We start from the raw sequence: 21433 nt of genomic DNA on the forward strand, positions 1-21433 counted from the left end.
TATGTCAACAGACACAACGATTTACGCCATTTATGAACAGATAATCCTCATAAATAGCAATTTGCGTCGTGACAAACGATCTGCGTTGAGTAGCTTAGTTTGGAAATCGCGTTTAATGCTGCTATTGTTAATTATACAAGTCACTGCGTCGCTAAACATACGATTTATTGTCAGCAAACTGGAACAGCGATACATCTAGCGTGAGATTTGTGCGGCAGCCGTGTCGCTCGCATTGAATAGCCTAAAACATTGAAAAGGTAAGACAAATGATCTTTCGTTGCGCGGAGGTCTTACTCTCCAAATATAAACTTTCACAATTATATAGCTCATATTTAAAAAACTAGAGGAATCTTAATGAAGATCGGTTTGTTTATTTACGTGGCGTGTCAATAAAGCTGGTTTACTCGTCGAAATATCGACTGGTCCGGCTTCCAACGCAGCAATGTCAGTCGGACTGAGATTGAACAGACAGATAAAAGAAATCGGCTTTCAGATCTGATGGCCACGCTTTTTGGCCGGGAAACACTACCGGCAGCAACCTTACCTACACATTGTAACTTTATGCTTTTAACGGAAACTTATCGCGCTATCAAATCTGGAGCAGCGATTAAGAAACAATAGAACATTAATAAAAAGTTGCCGGAGCGAAGCATGGAAATGTTCCGTCTACGGTGCGTCGCAAGTGCCGTCGAGCCTGAACAATAAAATGTTCATTTATGTAAAAACTATCCCCCAGTTACAGGTGTCAGGCGCCGTAAAGCAGGGGTTGTATATCTCTCGGTAAGCACTGGACGGGGGCAAATAAAACAATGGAACAATGAAATACGCGGGACTGAAGCGCGCCTTCGCTAATGAACTGCCAAGTCGACACCAACCGTACTTGGTATTAGAATGTCCAGTCCAATAGTATTATTATATACCTACTATTGAATATATTCGATTCCCATAACACCATTTCTTCATGTTTTATGAAAAGGATTATAATATTTAAAACTGTTTGCAGTAAGATTTATGACCACTTCGGTGAAGAAGCAGCTGATTATGTGAATTTCTATTGATATTTGCTACGTCTGTTGACATTTATAGTGCCTACGGCCACCCACGCTTTGAGTTACGGTACGTTTGCGAGTGTTAAGTGTATACTTTTCATAGTCTATAATTATGTGCTGATAGCCTAAAGATACGGATACTTACAGTGAAAAAAAAGCAGGTCGACAAAATAATAACAGGTTTTGCAGCATCAATAAAATGGATCAAACAAAACCTTTACTTATTTTTTCGTAGAAATCGTACAAAATAGATCCAGTTTTTGATAAGGCCCATAACAGTTAAATAAGAATAATTGATTGTAATTTAGATTTCGAGTCACGAGTCTCAAGAGCGTTCGGTCGATGCGATGCGGTGCTAGATGAAAAAGCAGCAAGCGAGGTCCAGCGAGCGGTATGCGAGGAATGGCAGGGAGCATCCGGGCGGCTGCGATTGTTACCAGTTATCACTGAATGTTTTCCACCGGGGCATTTCGTGCCGCCACAAAAAACCACATAAAGGGCGGGAGCGGCTCGTTTGAGTCGCCGCCCTGTGGGAAAATTGTCGCCAGAAAACTGCGACGCAAATAAATTATAAACTCTCTCATGTGGAGCTCGCGGCTTAACAATAAACGAATAAGCTTTGTTTCCGAATAAATTGCCGAGTAGCATCTCGACGCGTTCACGTTTCAATTCGACGGCCAAACTTTTGAAGCGACAGATTCTCACCGTTTTTGCATTTAACAAAGGTATGATGCTTTATTCTATAATGTTTTATAGTTCAATAAAGCCTTGTAGCGCAGATATTTAAAACGAACCTGTTCGCAACAAATTATTTCCAGTGAAGAAGTTTGGCCTACTTACTATATCAAGTACGCCCATAAAACATGTGCTCATAATTGAAGATAGTACAAGTAAATGATCTGGATTAGATTTCCTTTTTCTATTTTTAGAAAAAGAATTCTCAACTAGGCCTTTCGCTTAGATTTTCAATAAAATGTGATCTAATACCTACTTTATTTTATCCATGGGCGAATACTTTGCTTCGCTAGTAAATACAGCATTTCGTATTTATTATGAAATACCAGAATCACCTCATTTGAAAGCTAAGTAATATCGTAAAAGATGAGATTTAAACATACAAATCGTCGGCACTATCGGCCTTTGTAAATGTCGCGTGATCTCACGGCGGCGAGAATCATTAGCGAAAACGGAGCGTCCCGGAATAGACTGACAGCGGGACGATTGCACCGCCCGTGATGGATGGCGCAGCGCGGGTTATTGCCGACAGGCTTAATATCCACACCCGGAGAGAATTAGAAGATAATGAAAAAACTCAAATCACTCCCTCGGATTACATCGCACCAGATAAAAAAAATGGTAAATTCGAAAATCTTACTCAACAACAAACCACGAACCTGAACAGGCTGCTTAAATAAAATGCAACGGACGACACAACTAGACATGACTTCGAAGCTGACCATGTTGCTCGCATTGAAAACTCGCAGAAAATGCATCGGCCGATAAGAAAAAATTCAGTCCGCCGAGCGCATATAAGTGCAGATACCGATGGTGGCATTCCATGGGAATACCTCGCATATCGAGACTTAAAGTAACCATTTACCGATTGCAGATACGCCATGGTCGACCAAGTAATCTGGTCAGATCGCTTCACTTACATACTTGTTAGCCACATTATAATGTTTAACCTAAATGGGAAAGAAGTATTTATTTCCAAGGTGGTTTAATGAGATGAAATTTCAGAATATCTTGGTTTGCCTCTAATTAAATCCAACCAATGATGTACCTATATGTATACGAAACAATCAAACGATCAATGTGAATAGATGTAAGAATCACTATCCTTGGAAAAACTTAAACTGTCATTAAAGGAACAAAGTTGTAGCTAACGGTCCAATGCAGTGGAATAACAAAAAAGTGGTCCTTCGTTAACGCCACTACTTTCATCTCTTTCCCTTGCACGGAATGGTTGTTAAAGAAGGAAAGAAGCAGAATGATGGGTTGTTTTATTATACCGCTGTTTAATACGAGTTGAGACTAATTTATCGTGCACAGCCGCAGTGGTTCGGCGGTGTAGCGACCAGGAGCGGCGTGACATCAATCTTCAGACCAGGCTAAACATCAGATCTTTTATGCGTTGTAAATCATAAAGTTCGAGTATTTATTGATTTGTATGACACAAGCTGTGAATACTTGTGTGTTTATGCATACAGTTGAATGAGCATTCATTAAATTATTTAATTATGCATGATAAAAGGGCTGTTTAATATACTAGTAGTTCGCCGCGAATCTAGTTCTCGCTTTTTAAATACATATACAAAAATACAAATATATGTTAAATTTAAATAAAACAATCTACAGACAAATCATCAGGTCAAAAAATTTTCGTTTATTGTTCAACATGTCTGCATAGATCATATATGTTCTCCATAAGATATCGAACGATACCTTAGTTAATTTTGTCCAAATTACACAATGCGTAGCCCGTCAAACGGGCCGGCGGCGACAGGACACGTTACGGGCGGTGGCACGTGAAAATCAATATAAACCCACCCCTGTCCTTTGCAATTTACCACCGGATTCAAATTATGTTGTCTAATAAACGTGGCTCATTCCGACCTTTACCGCCAGGACTCTTAGGTCTAGTGTAAAGTGTCACATTATCGTTTAATGTGATATCGACCACAAAAGAAGATTTATTTAAGGGGTTTATTGGCGACAACATTGTAAAACTATGAAAAAAGTTTTTATTTTTATGAAGTATTTTATTTGACGGGGTTGTAAGTTTATAAAACATATTTTTACTTAATTTTGCATCTGTATTAAATAAAGAGAAAGATTAAAAAGGAGCAGTGCCCATAATTCCAAATAACAACACGATGTTTTTATTCCCTCATGTTGATAAATCGTCAAATTAAAAAGCAAAGTGGCTCGCCGAAGATTTTTCCCGAACAGTGTTATCAAGTGGGACTCAGCTTAGCGGGCGGGCTGCTAATGAAGCAACACAAAAACTCCCTAATTGTTCCCGACATCTGCCAATGTTTCCATTAAAGTCGGAGTTATTTGCAAACGGCCACTTTTTATTAAACTTAACTTTTACAGCAGTATCACTTCATTCCCCGTTTTGTAAATACTTATTGAAAGCTTTTTACTCCTCACATTTTTTTATACAAAATAGAAGTAAAGTTCGCAAATAATATACATATATAAATATTATTTGCATACATAATAAGATTTTGGAGTTTGTAGCCATAAAAGATTATTATAAAAATATACCGCTAGTTTGCTTGTACATAAGTTTAATTAGACTTTTTTTTTTCATACACTTGCAAATCTTAGTTTGTTTACCCAGTATCCTTATCAACATTGATATAAAGTATTTTGTTAATTACATCACGGGTTTACTTATTTTAAGTAGATGTTGCGAAATTGTGTGGTCACCTTTAGTAAAGTTTGTCATGTACGCAGCGAATCTCTTTCAAAGTTGGCTGCTCGAATTTACATAAGTTTCTCTCCATTATGGATAAGTGTTTAGAAGGTAATATATTTTTTTTCTTTTGTGATAAGATGAGAAAAGATCACAAGGTTTACTAAGCAAAAAAAATCTTCAATAAATTTTGCTAGTAACTATATCTTCTGCTACGGTTTAATCGGATTGTTTTTAAATGTTTCATTAGTGTCTAAGTTCACAAAATTAAATGCTATTTACGTTAACATAACCTTAAAACTCTAAAAAGGCTTTATGTTGTTTCCATTGGATTTGTTTAATTCAAATTGAGAAATTCCCGTAACTTTTTTATTTGAGCGTTAGTCAGAGTAGTTCGGAAATAAACAGGAAGTTGTGCCGAAAAGGTAATATAGTACATAGGTATAACCCCACAGACCATCAGACAATCAAAGCGAATACTGGACCAATTGCGAAATAAAACGTACAAATAGCAGTTTTAATTAAATTGCCAAGAGCGCGGACGGCTGGTGCAGAGCCGGCTACTGTCGATAGTGTAACAAGTCAAAGGGCTTTCTGTATCAACTCTTGAATCACTTGATCGAAATAAATACCTCCAATATACTGTTATTTCATGAACAGTTGTTGAGTTCACTTCCGTTTTTGCAGCTTTGAATTTTTACAATATTTATAGGTACGCTGCAAAAGATTCTCTCGTACAAAACCTATTGATAAGTAGAAATATTATAAATAATTATGTATCTTACAAACTTTTAACCTCCATTTTAGTATATTAGGGGTTGATTTTTGAAAAAAGTCCTAGGTATGTTAGAACGCGGGTATTTAAGTTCATTCGAATCGGTCCAGCCGTTTTGCTGTAAAAGCGGAACAGAAAGACAGACAGATTATAATATTAGTAAGGCATTAGTAAGAGATAAGCCGGCATAAAAATCTTAGGCCAAATTATATATCGTCCTTCATAGGAAATGTTTACAATATATATACATACATTTTGATTCCATCTCATCTAACTATATTTTGTAAGGAGCAACAAGTTTTTCTGGTTCTAAATCGATATGGTGTTCGTATTGCTGAGAAGGCCAATAGGTATAGCATTGCCAAAATTTTCCTTAACGTCAGAGCGTCTCGATAATGTGATTTGGCAGATTAATATTCTTTAATTAATATGATTTTTTAACATTACGGTTTGAAATCACGACAGAAACAAATTTCCCACAGCCATAATCCTCATTTGTCACTTCTTTGCCGAGCGAAATTAAGATAAACATGAGGCAAGGAGTGGGTCCTTTCGCTCCGAAACTCTTACCACGAAAGAAAGTCGGATAGTGGCTGTTGTTGTAAATGAATTTAAGCTTTATGAAGTCAACGTTACGGTTCAATTCAATAAAACAAAGCCGAGGGTTTCAAACGTAAGTAATCCACAAATAGTAGTCCGAGAATAGAGCGAGGCTACTGGACACTCGTCGCAATCATATCTCCAGTTAGTGACGTAAATTTTTTTGACTGTGTCATTTACCACAATAAAATTTTTAATTTTATTTATACATTTAATGATGAGATGAAAAAAAGTGAAGTTTAAGTTTGCGATTGAATTACATATCTTTCTTGATGTAAAAAATAACCAAATCGGTTCAAAGTAGCCCTAACTCCGAAAATGCGATTGTATTAATGAAATATTTTTTGTAAAACTCCGAAGCGAGATAAGGCTTAGACATACCTAGTTATTATACTACCTACCTAAACGAAATCGTGATTCCCACAGCAAATGTCAAAGGAAGATGACATTGGTAAGAACTGGATTATTGCGACATGCGAAACGAGTCATCCACCTCGATTGTCTAAACCCAGGTGTAACAACAATCCGTTCATTGGTTTGAATTTCAGCAATGAAAAGATTTGTTAGAAATATTTCCTTACTATCTAACTCTGTTGAAAGGTTTAGTCACGTTCTTCCCCGCCCTCTGATCAGCGTAACATTATGAGTGTTACAAGGTGTTTAAAATGTCAACGCGAACTGATTTAAGTGGATAAAACGTTTTGAATATGTAAGAAATACCTACTTAAGAAAAAATCTAAGCTCACCACTTAGTTAAGTGTTAAGTTTTCCACAAACAAAGGTATATCGGTATTTTTAAGAGATCAAAAAAAATTTGGATAATTTAAATTTATTACTATTTCATTTAGCCCATATTTTATGAAAATATTTTTATGTTGTAATAATACAATTTGGTAGATATAATTAACGAAATTAACCTAAAATACCGAATTAAAATTATTTTATAACAAAAATAAATCGTACAATCGAAACAGATACATCAGTGCTGTATCTCTTTAGACTAAAGACTTAAATGCAAGCATTTAGCACAGACATCATATCCTCCGTTTCGAAGTTCATTATAAAAACATAATAATGATAATTAAATCATACATACGACAGTCAAAATCGAGTGTCAGTTTTTTCAAAAAGCTTATAGGGTGTGATGATGAAAATGAAATATTTGTCTGTCCGTATGGTACATTACAACTTCGAAAAGTATTAAACATGGTTTCCATAGGTGAATTACATTTATAATTAGGACCTTTGTCAAAATTTTATATCGTCAAAATCGGTTAAGGAAAAAGAAGTTCTGGTCAATTGAAAATTTCCTTTAAGCACATATTCAAAACTTTATAACAGAGTTGGAGGAGCCGCAGGTAAGGTAGCTAGTAATGTTATAGTATAAAGGATCATATTTTTAAAATGAAATGATTCAAAAGAAAATTTTGTCCACGAATCGAAGCATTCGTTAAATCCAAACATTGTGATAGAGTACCTGTTGGCACCCAAGAGGGTGAATGGGTGAGTTTGATTCGTGGTTAGAAAGGTTGTTAAGGGATTAGAACCTCAGGTCAATACGAGCAGGTAGTAACCGCACGGGAGGCGCCGTCATTCAATGCCGGCTAATGTAACAGGATAATATTATGGTCATTGTGATATATTTTTGCCTACTACAAATATCTTCTTCGGTGTGATTTTTAGTATTGAACTAATTTATGATTAGTAATTATTAAATGAAATAATAATTATTACAATATTTGATAGGCAAGATTTTGTGTACGGCAAATCGGTCCAACGGTTTTGCTGTGACAGCGGAACAGACAGACAAGTCAGAACAGACAGACTTTCGAATTTATAATGTTAGTAAGGGAAGTAAGGGATTTTTAATTAACCTATATCGAGTAAAATGTACGCAAATTATCAAAATAATAGATACTAAATTGTTTTTTTAAATGCACTACATGCCAGAGCATGTCCATATTCCTTTGCATATCAATTTGGCGATGGCTCTTGTAGTACAATTGCAATTGCAAATGACCCAAGTTTGTCTAAGTGAATGGGCACTATGATCACAATAATCGTATTTATATCACCATTTTAATTTTGAGAAGAGAATTTGCAATTATTCTCCTTTTTTGGGCGTTTCATTATTTAAGTGCCTATTGTTCTTAATAAATTGTAACAAGAAAATGGAAATAAATAAAATTAATATAAATTTATCTACATAATTGATTTTATACGAGTAGTCAATTTCTGATTTAAGTGTAATACATGCTGTTTAACATACATACATACATACATATGATCACGTCTATATCCCTTGCGGGGTAGACAGAGCCAACAGTCTTGAAAAGACTGAATGGCCACGTTCAGCTATTTGGCTTAATGATAGAACCGAGATTCAAATAGTGACAGGTTGCTAGCCCATCGCCTAAAAGAGGAATCCTAAGTTTATAAGCCTATCCCTTAGTCGCCTTTTACGACATCCATGGGAAAGAGATGGAGTGGTCCTATTCTTTTTTGTAATAGTGCCGGGAACCACACGGCACTGCCGGGAACCACACGGCACATGCTGTTTAAATTTGTACCTAATGAGGATAATTTATACGCACAAAGTAATTTATTGAAAAAAATGATTCATAATAATGGTACAACTTTGAGTATTTACCTATTAGTATTATTGTGAATTTGTGTTATGGTTTCGTCGATAAATGCTAAGTATTTTAACATGGTACCGACTAAACCCAATATTTATCGAATAAACTCGCAAAGAATGGAAGAGTTTAATCAAGTGGATTAATAACCTTCTGCGAAGAAGCAAATGGAGCTAAATTCAATTTCCCTAAGACAGAATACGTGATAAATTGTTCTGAATCGGCCATTAGATGCGACGCGTGAGGGCCTGAAGCGTCAGCACTTTACACGTCTTATTGCTTGTCGCAGCTCAGTTGCCGTCGCGGCGCGGCGCGCAATAAAAACATCAACCATATTTACCAAAATAACTCTTGGCACCCATTCGAGAGTCCGACAGATACTGTAAGTGAAGATCCAACAGATCTGTATATTAAGTCGCACTTCGATTGTGTATAAGGCGAGAAAACGAATCACGGTACGAGCCAAAACTAACATGTCACTAACGCAGGCTTTGCATTTGTCGCGGCTTCTATTCCATGATGCGTTTTGATAGTAAATATAACCTGATGTGAAAGTAATTAATATTATTATACTATAATATTATTATATATACAAAAGTATCGTTTTTATTAAATTAATAATTGAATCCTAATCCATAAACTAGTTTGTATATTGATATAATCTTTCTACTCCTGTTATCTTCTTAAAAATTTACAAACATATAGACAGAGGAAATATGAAGGAGGATGGTGTTTTTCATTTCGAAAATAATATTTAGGTAGGTATTTACCAACTATACTCGTTACCGCAAGTTATTTATATCTTAAAGGCTGATCATAATGTAAACAGTATTTAAATAATAAACTAACAATGAGTTGAGTAACAATGTTTAGTGTTCTTTTTTAATTATTTTACCCCCTGCATTTAATTTAAACGGAACATAAAAATAGAAGCTCAACTTCAACGTCAACTTCAAATGTAAAAGCTTTAAGCTGTATTAAGAACCATACAAATAAATACTTTTCTGAAGAAAGGACAATACTTTTAATAATTTAAGAGGGGGCTGATTAAAGATAGGTACCCACCTATTCTTTTACGTTATTATACTGTTAGTTACTTTTTATTTATAAATGGTAAATGTTTTTACTCCTCTCATTAAATAGTTTCTTAATAGTTTTAATACCTATAATAGGCTATTTGACTGTATTAAAAATATATATTTCTTTTATGTCATCAGTATTAATATTATTTTTTTGGACCGATTTGTAATAACGCGAGATAAAAATATTGTATTATTTAAACAAAATCCGTCTCAGAAAATTAGGTTTTTATATGCAGCTGTCACGTGACTAAAAACGAACGTGATTGGCTATTTCTATTATGACGTCAATTATCCATAAACAGACTGTGGATCGTACCGTTCCTTAGTGTTCGCTATTATTTTTCAAGATTTTATAAGTGTTTGATCGCTCAGGATTATTCAGATAACATAGGTATTTAATAATGGAAACCAATTCCGCGAAAGCTGACAGTCGAAACCTACCAAAAGTGGACGCAATAATGGTTGGAAGAAGAAATCTGGATTGTCTTCTTCAAAGACAATCCAGATTTCTATGCTGCCGAACTGAGGAATGTGAAAACATCAATGTAAGTATATCTTGGTAACCACTGATCTTAGATCATGATCTGAAACCACTTCTTGCGAATATTCAAATCCATCGGCATAGAAAAAAACAGTTTCGTGGGAGATTTTATTGTTGTATTAGTGCATTGAGGCACTGCACAACATTTATAGGAACTCATTTTAATAATTTTCACACATATGACGTGGCACAAGTTAAATAAAACAAGAGAAAATCAAAACTTTTCGAAACACCAACAAGCTTTGTATGATATTTACACGAAATTTACGTCACTGCATGCCATGGCCGCCATATTGCTAAAAGTCGCGTTTTGGCGGCATATTTGAATATTTCATTTTCTTTTTCGATTTTTTAATAAAATAGCTGTAATAAAGGCAGAAAAGTATTTTTGTAGGGCTCCTTATAAACAAATATATACCCTTAGATAGTTTTTAGAACTTTGTCAAATAGCCTATTTATACTAAGCAAACACAATACAAATTTAAAAAATGAAATAAATCCATTTGAGTGGATGAATGAACGATGAATGATTTTTTAAATTCGACTAATAGTTCCCCGTTCTTCGCAAAAATATCAAGAGTAACAAGAAAGTATACGTGAGAATATGAAAGTATAAGGGTCCATATGTGAGAAATTATGTATAAAATTAATAACACAGAATTTAATAAAGCATTTTAAAATTAGTACATGTAACAAAAATATTATAACAAGCTTTCTTCATTATTGATGTATAATTATCTACATATTTTTATTATAATTGTTAAATATCTGGTGCAAATATTCCTGATACCCTGACGGCATTGCCATGCTAATTTGCTATGACCATCCTTCGCATCAATTAAAATTATAAATATTTTTTTTTACATAGTCGTCAATCAAGTCAGAGCAAATCATTCAATTGAAGTTTTGAATGAATTTTACGATTTATTTTATTTTATTCAAATTTTTAAAAAATTATTTAAATTTTAATATAAAATTTAAAATTTTATGCTTTTAAGAAAGGCAAAAGTATTTTTAATTAACTCACATTACCAATATTTATTTAATAATATAAATATACTTAAAAAACGCAGAAGTATGCAAAAAATCTGAAAGGTATTCGAAGAATGTGTTTATTTTGAGCAGTTTTATAACTAGATAAATACTCACGCCTTGGATAAAATTTGGAATAATAGCAGTCCATGTCACTCGTTTATTATCACTGCATAGATATTATCTATTTCACTGTCAATATGTTTACAATTCACACGCGAATTACATGTAAAACGTTTGACATTTCATAAAATAAGGTGACAAGTGACATCACTGCACGCAGAATACGTCAAATCGCATGCAGCCACCAACGCGACTGAAGTGTATCGCGGGCGAACGATACCATACCGCGTCTTTCGAAAATTGCGCCATCCAGCAAGCACACTCAAGCGAATTTAACAACACAAAAGCACCTTGAGCACACTTCATTCCCGACAGCTTACCGTAATGCGCCCAAATCCTAAAACTAGATAATGTTTACATCGCGAAATGCCGACACCCGTACGACCGGAAGTCGCAGAGAGCCAAACACGACAACTATGTAAAATATTGCAGGATCGCGATCGCATTGTTGACATTCCCGAATAAAATTCACCAAAATTTCGAGTTACTTGTATGAAAATCACATGTAAAGTATTTTTCACTTACCTATAATGGTGTTCGAAGGTGAAATGAAGGGGCGAATTTTGATTAAATGATAATTTACTTGTAAAATTTAAGAATATACTCTTATTGGTATGCGAAGAATGGCACAAAGAATCCCGACAACGCACGCGACGAATGCGCACCTCGTTTGCGCATATGCTGACACAACTTCACGGACGTTAGTTACTCCCCTTACCCCGCGTTCACCCGATTTCTATGCATGTGTGCGCAGCCAGAGTGGTCAAACGTGAAATTTTGTGTATCTACACACGCACACATTTGTATTTAGTACGTACCCAAGCAAGCTCCCGGTCGCCGCCATCTTTAATAGAGAGAGATAGATGATGTTCATTTACTTTCTGATTCTGATTCGAGTAGCGCCATCTAGTATTAATAGGCATCAACCTTTTTGCGTGTGATTTCAACAGATGGCAGGTGTTGTATAAAATATGAATCACTTCGTGTATTTATTTATTAATATAGAATATAGGGCAAGTAGATTTTGTTTTCGCTTTCTTGGTTTAAACGAAATAAAGAAGGTACTCATATTTTTTGTATCAGTGTACTATATACATAATTAGTTTCTTTCATATGTAATATTTATTTTTGAATACCCTGTACAACTTCCGAAGTTAGTTAATTTAATATATAAAATATACTTGTTGTGATAAGATTTCTCCATTCTATTCATGATTAAATATTTAAAATGTTTATGAAAGCGTCGATAATTAACTATATAGGGGAAAATAAAACAGTGTTTATCATTTAAGTCTTTATTATACATCCCATGACCATAATCCAAGTAAGCAGTAACAAAATTATACATTGTGTGCTATTTAATTAGCAGCGGAAGGTAAAATAACAAATATTCAATATACATATTTTATTAGAAGAGTATGCATGGAAAAAAAATTAACAGTTTTTCAAAATATTTTTTTTTAAATTGATAAGTATTTAATATTTTATTTTGTTCAATGTCAACGTCAATGTTTACGATAAAAAAAACAAGCCCTCCTTATTTACCATACCACATTACTCCATCTTACTCTGAGTGAGTGAATGAATGAATTTTTTTCTTAAATTCGTGACTTTCGCAGACAGTGTTCGTAAAATTAAATTTTTCTTACTGTTTCATTTTTGTAGTGCTCATTATACTCGTAATCAACTTCATCATGAAAGTTCAGATAAAGTTTATCTGCGCCATTTTTTCAATCGCACTTTGGTAGACGTAGGTATTTTGTACCTACGTAATTGTTTGTTTTTTTTAAATTTAACTTTAATGTAATAGCGTCATAAATAATTTAGGTAAAGCAATTCTTTTTTAATAGAGTTTCAAATAGAAAATAAAAAATGTGTTATAATTAACAAAATTAGTCAGTAATTACAACGAATTTTTATAATTTTTTAAATTAAGAAGTTACATAAGACTTCTTAAATAAATGATTTATCTTTTTTATACCGTACATAATCGTTTAAATATAATAATACCTTAGTTAATTAATTGATCTATATGCCTATCTAAGTACTACCTAAGTACATATCTACAATTTGTAAGCGCCTTAACTTAAAGGCTACGCTGGATTTTTTTATAATACAAAAATTACTCAGGTTCCCGATAACTCTTTGTAAAATTACAACATTTATATAACGATAACAAAATAGATCTTAACGCTAAAAGACAAAAGGTAACGTTTTATAAAGAAACAAAAAGTACGCCTCTACAAGTAAAGTTATACTTATTTTATCTGAAAGTAGCTATGGTAAAATGTGGACATAAAGTAAGTGTAATTATTACACCTAGATTTTTACATGTCAAGAAATCAAATAGTTATATATATGTATAGAATATTTTCTTCATTAAATGGCGTTGCTACTATAACGCATTACTGTCATTATAGATATTGAGGTGCCTAGTTACTTAAAGCTATATTCGTTAGCATTTTAATAACAAGCAAATCTATGTAGAACATGTTGACCATGGAAGAAGAAAGGTATTTTTTATAAATAAAGTTACTTATATAATGCAGAATTTATTATAAACTTATAAACTTGGTATTCTTCTTTTAAGCGACGGGCTTGCAACTTGTCATTTTGTATGAATCTCAAATCTATCAGTAAGATAAACAGCTGATCGTGGCCTATCAGTATTTTCAAGACTGTTGGCTCTGTCTACCCCGCAAGGGATATAGACGTGATTATATGTATGTATGTAATTCAGAATTTATAGATAACGTGAATAATATCTAAGTAAGTATTTAGTGGATTTTAAGCACAATGTTTTTTTATTTGTGAAAACTGAAGTAAGTTTTCTCATAAATCGCATGCTTTATATAAATTGGTACTTACTTAAACTTAATTGAAAGTAAATATGACTCAAATAGTAAAACAGAAAACAAAATTAAAGCAAGTAGCTATGTTTTTAAATTTAATTTTGGTTGACGGTACGATGATCTGTTTCACTATAGTAAGTTGTCTTATAGTTTAGCATGCCTTATTATTAGAGATCGGATAATCGGATGCATTTTACCTTAACTAATATTTCGGCTAGAAAGTAGGTATGGAGGCGGCTTCTTGCTTTCGGGTATTTATTTTTTTAGTTTAATTATTTTGAATCCCGGAAATTTTATTAAACAAGAAATTGAAACTAATCGTATATTAGGTATGATAAACACCTTTATAAACATAAGTGATGGATGATCATATCCCGGAATTTTTGTGCTACAAAAATGCGTTTCATACTAAGCCAACACCTCAACTTTAGGTAAATTTGCATTCGAATACATAATTAGAACATTAAGTGTATCAATGCCGAATCCCGGAATTTTTGAGGTACAGAAGTACGTTCCATACTAACCCAACACCCCAAGTTTAGGTAAATATGCATCCGAATATCCGATCTCTGCTTATTATTGTTTTAACTTTACTCAAGATATGTTTTAGTGCATTGTAAATACCATATACCTACTTAGTATTTTTGTCACATAAATCTTGGTCCATCAATTTTGCAAGTAGGTATGCAGAAAGTTGAATGCAATGAGACATGATTAAGAAATTAGTCTAATTATATACAATATTACTTACTAATTACAATTTCGTTTTTTGTTTTAGAAGCCCATGGTAACTTACGTAGTTTTTCAGATAAATGGTTTCTCTTCTCATTCCATAATTAATCAATGAGAATGATACTGGACCTTTTAACTGTTCGATGTGGAAATCTAACGGCCTAGAAACAACTAGGTAAGTATATAGTTACCTACAACTAACTGTTAACAGTCGATTTTATAGAGGCAAGTGAAATTATGATCACAATAATAATAAATAAAAAAAAATTGGACTTAATTACATATGCATCTAGGTGGAGCCTTTGTTCAAATAAAAATGTACCCATTTCTGATTAATTTTTGATGCAGCGTAGACAATTTATTAACAATAATAAAATAAAGTTATAATGTAATTTTTACAACATTATAGGAAGTACGGAGAGCGTGTTCTTCTACAACTACGGGAAGTATTTTTACACTAACAAAAAGAAATTTAGGTAGGATAAAACATGTAACATGTAAGCTTCCCAATCAAGGTCTTTAACTTTAGCCTGTACGATATGGGGCGATACCGAGTACTATATCTATAGTCATGTCAGGTACTTACCAGCAAGTATTTTTTTATCAAGGTGTAATAAGTGGGTAGGTACTTGTTATCCGGCGGGAAAAAATAGGAGAGTACCTACTTAGAGATTTAATTAAGTTAAAAAAAGAAACTATACATGTACTTACTTAAAATTAACGACTCATATCTCTCACGATCAAAGAACGATACAAATGTTTTTCAAGCAAAAACTTACCTAAAATGGGTGCCTAGCCTATTAACTTAATTTAGTTCGTTTTGGCGTGCGTTGGAGAGACCACTTGGAGCTGATGCGTGGGCAGGTCTCTCACTACGATGACGTGGAAGGCCATGTTAGCAGTCGCCAGGATGTACTCGCATACCGAGAACCAGGTGAAAGCTGGAATGGAAAAGTTGAAAATATACGCAATACACACATAAGACTTCTTCTACTTCCTCCTAGCCTAATTCTCGGTTACCTCTTACAATTTACACTTCGCGACACGTAACGTATAAGCCGAAAGAATAAGATATAATTTAATAGTCACAAACCTCGAAAGATCCCGTTTAGCTGGTGAGATTAAAAGATGGTGACAGGTTGTAAGACCATCAAAGAATGACCAGTTTATAGGGAGCCTTACCATTGCTTCATCGACTTTATCAATTACTACACATAATTATCTTCGATAGAGCTTTGATTCCGGGTTTTGTTCCAGGGGGAACTTCTACGGTTAAAAGTGCATAATCAATAGGGAACCGTTATGTTTTGTACGCTGTTCAAAGTGTAGGACGAGCACCGTAGAACTTTGCGAATCCCTTAGCAGTATAAAGTTGTTGTACTAAGAGTGTGCTGTATAGTGTGCATACACATACTTGTCCATTATTTTAATTTGAGAATGTTATTTATAAATATAGGTACAATTTAAAATAAATTTTTGCTCAGCTTGAATACTAACAAAAACATAAATTTCGTGCCTGACTTGAAAGGTCATAGATAAATAGGTCACGCGTGTAGGTCATGCCACTCTATTTATATTACAACCTTATTCCATGGGTTGGGACGACACGAGTCTCATAATTATAAATTACTGAAGTCATGGTCCTGTGACATTAACCATGCTAAACTCGTGTGGTTAAACTAAATGAAAATTAACGAGGAACCATTTCAAAGCTTGTGATTTCCTAATTAATAAAGATTTATGTGCGTTCACTTTGTTTTTCTTATAAAGCATATCTGCCTCTGAAATATACCTACTTGTACAGGTTTTTAAGTAATCGGACGCCACCACGTCACTGACTAGGTACTTATGCAACCCACCCTCACCCATTTGATATCCATTGAAAATAGATTTTGTGGTCCTATTCAAAAGAGCCGGGTACAACTTTGTACTTACTACTACTACTTCATCATCTAGATAAGGATCTTACCTAAAGGACGACATAACAACCGATGTCTTAGGAAGAATATGATGAGCCCAACCGTCGCTGCGATGGCAACGTAGAAAAGTATCCACACCAACTTGTTAGTCCGCACTGGTTCCACCACGTCACTAGCTATGCAGCCGACCCTCGCCCGGCACAGCATATGTACCAGCGAGGTTATCATAAATATTATGAATATCTTCTCGTGCACAACTGGAATGCAAAACGATAATTTTGGTTTAAATATTCTTCAACCGTTAAGAAATAGGTACCTAATCAAATTATGAAAATATGAAATGCATTCGCAAATTAAAGTAAGTGGCTTGCCAATTAAAACTAATAATAGGTATTTAAGAAAAGTAAGCCCATAATATGCGAAGATAGATCATCACCGATTTGACAACATATAATAATCGTCGGCCGTTCTTTTTCTTCCAACTTTTGACCACACTTTTCACCAATAGGCTTAATAATGGACACTTTACAAATATTCTTCTTCCTCCTGGTGTATTTTCCGGTAACACTCTTTCCTCTCTGTAGAGGAGCCCGGCGGTGCGCCTTTCTGACCATATAGAATCATTGTGACAAGAATTAAAAGTATGTCATCGGTGCGTCGCGTTACTCGTAATTACACTAACATGTAAAGATTTGTTAAGGAAAGTGTGATTTATTTAAATTTAATATAAATTATAGTAGTGTACTTACAATAATTTTCCCTATTGGAAACATACGTAACTCCAGTAAGGGCAAGTATTTCTACAAAATTGAGCCAATAACAAGCCTCTCCCAACTTCGTCGCTAGGATTCGAGACTGAAAATGATATAAATTATGTAGTTATTCTGGCGGTAATCACTCATTTCGTAATTATAAAAGAGTGTGATAAGAGAAAAACATGCCATATTCTTCACAAAATTTAAAATTGTCCTCTACTTATTTCCATGGTTCCTAGGTTAGTCCCTCATAAAGAAAGCAAAGGCCTTAAGTGCAGTGATTTCGTTTAGCTAATCAAGAAAAAAAAGGACGAATTGAGAACCTCCTCCTTTTTTGAAGTCGGTTAAAAATACCATCAGTTTGGACAAACGATTTGGCTGCGTTCCAAATACACATTTTAATCTGAAGGTACTCTAGGTATACATACCTTTTCTTCAACGATATGAGCTGTGCGCTCCTTATGATAGTTGTAATATAGGGATCCTATTAACAACCTTGGTCCTAAGTGAAAAGCGACGCATATCCTCCAGATATACCTTTGGGGGCTTATACCAGTAATCGCACTTATTGATGGCACCACATTGTAAACCTGAAAAGGGATTAATTTGTAATACTCTCTCAATTTAATCATGTTGATATATTCCCGATTTGATTGTTTATAAGCTGTTAAATAATTTGGCATTAGCGATAATCGTTTGCTTCCAGCCAACGGGCCCTTCGCACGTGCGAATCTTTAATGCAATAGTTTTAAGTGGTTTATATATATATATAAACAGGACAAATTACACAGATTGAGTTAGTCTCGAAGTAAGTTCGAGACTTGTGTTACGAGATACTAACTCAACGATACTTTATTTTATAATAAATACTTATATAGATAAATATCCAAGACCCAGGCCAATCAGAGAAAGTTCTTTTCTCATCATGCCCTGACCGGGATTCGAACCCGGGACCTCCGGTGACACAGACAAGCGTACTACCGCTGCGCCACAGAGGCCGTCAAATTTTAAGAGAGCAAGAGAGGCAAGAGGTTTTATTCTACAGTCGCCCTTTACGATACCACAAGAACATCTCCATTGATGAAAGCCACAAGCGGAATGCATGAATTTACTCTGTAACGTTTTTATCTTAGTAGACAGCTTAGAGCCAGACTCTTGTTGTTGCATTTAGCTACGAATTGAAAATATAAGTAGATGCGTTTATCAAAAGGGCACACCACTTAAATTATGAGTTTTATGTAAGACCTTTCCCGCCAATATTTTCGTAAACATTTTCGTTGTTTGAAAAAACACACCAAGTAAGCGAAATTTTTCAAAATGCGTTCTTCTACTTCTTATGACGATTATGCTTAGATTGGCCAGTCAATCAGAATTTCTGCCTTTTTAACTCTCGATTTAATATAAAGCTCCTACACTATTGTAGGTAACTTATTAAAACTGACACAACTAAAGGAATATCTACTTGTTTAATGTTTCTTCATTGTGTGTCAATGAAAAAGGGAAGTCTTATAAACGTTAACTTAACAATTGCTATTTAGTGAAGTATGTATCTATAGTTATCTTGCCAGAAGCGTTGTTCAATCTTATGTAACTTTTATAACACTGCATTGAGGCAATGGCTATGTTACTTAAATAGGAAACCTGCTTAGATTCAGTGAGGGCATAGGTATATCTGGCCTGCTAATATTAGAGACTAACGTCTCAGTTAGTCTCGTCTAGTGTTAATATTAAAATCTTTCTTTACGGTTGAATTTAATGTCTCAATTGTTATGTTTGAATTGAATATATTTTTTTTTATTAAACGAATAGTACTCATTTTAGACTCTTTCTGTAATTTTACGTAAGAGGGACCTAGATTTCAATAGTCTGGTGTATAAGAGCACTTGATAAAAACGTGTAGATTGGACGAAAGAGACGTTGGGGTGGGAATTAAAAAACAGAGACTTTACTTAGATATGGGATTTTTATTTTGATGAGTCTATTTTGTATACTACTGGGCAAAGGCTTGCTTTATCTCCCTCTAAAAGTCTCTGTCTGAAGCATACTTAGTTTTGCCATACACTGAAAAAGGTGTCATGTGGACAAAGATAAAGAAATGGACAAAAATAAGAAAAAAGAAATTGATAATTACTAAAGGTTCTACTTACTTTACAATGTGTTTCATGTATATCATCTGCTTGAAATATAGAGGCTGTCACGTAACAAAATATTAAAGCACCTAGTGGAAGCCAAAGAGCAGTCAGACAGATTTCCCTGAGCCCACATGACCACAGCAGTCCCTGGTAAACAAAATATTTAGGTATATTTCATCTATCAACGGTAGAAAAAATTTCATCATCCACTTATTAGTCCGAGAGGCAAAAATGTTTATTTGCACTTTTTACATTGATCTATGGGGGATTTAGGCACACTTCCTCGTTGGAACTTCTGAAACATTATTCTCAAGACACTTAATCACCTTATACTCCAGAATCTTAACACTTCTGATCACACTGCACTCGACGTTTGTGCGTTCATCTTCACGCACAACCAAATTTGGTGGCGACTGTACTTGTGCGTCATTTACCATTTTCTAATTCGCTGCACTCTCTAAGATGAGTCTCACATCCTAAATTTCACCTTCATCCTAATTCTGTCACAATATGGTTTATAGCACGACCAATTAAACACACAATCATTGGAGTTATCGGTTACAATATTGATGTTTGTTTGTTTTCCGAGTAAGAAGTCAACAATGTAACAAATTCCTTTGTGCTTATTACACTGGTTTTGTTGTAAAAGTACAATGATAAAATGCGTGTGGATTGCTTAGGCGTGGATTGAATGAGGTTATTTGGACTTGCGCATTGCACGCTGTGTGAGGGGTGACTACCCCTTCGACTTTACGTAACGTCAGCGAAAACATTAACCGTCATGTAACGTTAGCATCGCGGATTAAAATTACAATTGTTATGCGCCAGGGCTTGGTATTGTGGTACTGTTTAGAACGACAGCTCAATCTCTTTTTCTCCAGCAGCCGCACCTGAACGTGAGATAGTTGACTCTGTCCACCCCATAAGGGTTCAGGACGTGATTTTGTATTTGCATTTCATTGTAGGCGACGAATAGCACAGTTACTATAGAGAGCTTTAAAAACTCTCAATTGGTCTTAGTAAGCAGTAAACACCAGTTAACTGAAGACACTTTGCACAGCGTGCAGAGTATAATTATAAACTACAACCGATATAAAAATTTTGTAGGAAAAATTTTGAAGAAAAACAGATTTCAGTTCATGGGATAGTTAAGACATAAAAACAGGCTTAAAACCAATTATGATATAAAAGTTTATTAAAATAAAGTTTTTTTCGCAATAAAAAGTATTCTTTGTTCTTCCTCAGGGTCATCTTTATCTTTGTATCCTCTCTTTGTTTGGTTTGGGAGTGAACGCGTAATAGATAGACAGAGTTACTTTCGCAAATATAGGGGAGCAAGGATAGTATTATTTAGGATCCCCACATACCCGGAACTTTAGAATAGGACGCCTGCATCCCCTGCCCTTTGATGTCTTTGACTTTCTGAAGTCCTTTTGTACTCCGCAAGCTAAGTAGGCTATATCTCGCGTCCTGTTTAATTATCTGAATACTGCAGCAATGGATCTTTGCAGCGATCCCACTGCGCGATATGTTGAAATCCGGGACTATAACCCACAGCTTCGTCTCCTTTTGAACGATAAAACTCCACGCCTATTACATTAGCAGCCCTGAGAGACAGGGCGCTGCGCCCTCTACCAGCCTAGCTCCACGAAGAACCGAGTTCTACATCTTCTATCGTCATTAGCTATTGCGTCCTCATCTCTCTGGAGAGAAGCTCGTGATCCACCTATGACCATGATCATTTTTAGTGAGTAGATAGTAAGTCATGAAATAACTCCTGT

General features: G+C 34.7%; 2 protein-coding genes across 3 annotated transcripts in view; both read right to left on the reverse strand.

The window, feature by feature from the left end:
- Nucleotides 1–11464, reverse strand: part of LOC106131324 (protein scalloped) — a 64700-nt gene extending 53236 nt beyond the window's left edge. For both annotated transcript variants that reach the window (XM_013330395.2, XM_013330392.2), the window contains exon 1: nt 11257–11464. In XM_013330395.2, the coding sequence (XP_013185849.2) occupies nt 11257–11290 (34 nt within the window). In that variant the 5' untranslated portion in view covers nt 11291–11464. The remainder of the gene's footprint in view (nt 1–11256) is intronic.
- A 4192-nt stretch (nt 11465–15656) lies between these two features.
- Nucleotides 15657–20089, reverse strand: LOC106131196 (post-GPI attachment to proteins factor 2-like). The gene is made up of 6 exons (XM_013330205.2): nt 19979–20089; nt 19668–19799; nt 17949–18110; nt 17515–17620; nt 16816–17022; nt 15657–15787 (listed from the first exon to the last, which is right to left on the reverse strand). Exons 1-6 carry the CDS (start codon nt 20087–20089, stop codon nt 15657–15659), a joined length of 849 nt encoding a protein of 282 aa, XP_013185659.1.
- Nucleotides 20090–21433: the final 1344 nt, after the last annotated feature.

Source organism: Amyelois transitella, chromosome 6 (genome assembly GCF_032362555.1).
Source record: "Amyelois transitella isolate CPQ chromosome 6, ilAmyTran1.1, whole genome shotgun sequence".
Classification (NCBI taxonomy): domain Eukaryota; kingdom Metazoa; phylum Arthropoda; class Insecta; order Lepidoptera; family Pyralidae; genus Amyelois; species Amyelois transitella.

Excerpts from the sequence above, each read along its gene's own strand:
- LOC106131196 (XM_013330205.2), bottom strand. The coding sequence starts at position 20,089 with ATGGTAAATGACGCACAAGTACAGTCGCCACCAAATTTGGTTGTGCGT. Across the intron at positions 17,621-17,948 it reads CTCATATCGTTGAAGAAAAG|TCTCGAATCCTAGCGACGAA; the intron begins GTATGTATACCT and ends TATCATTTTCAG. Across the intron at positions 17,023-17,514 it reads TTCCAATAGGGAAAATTATT|TTGTGCACGAGAAGATATTC; the intron begins GTAAGTACACTA and ends TTTGCATTCCAG.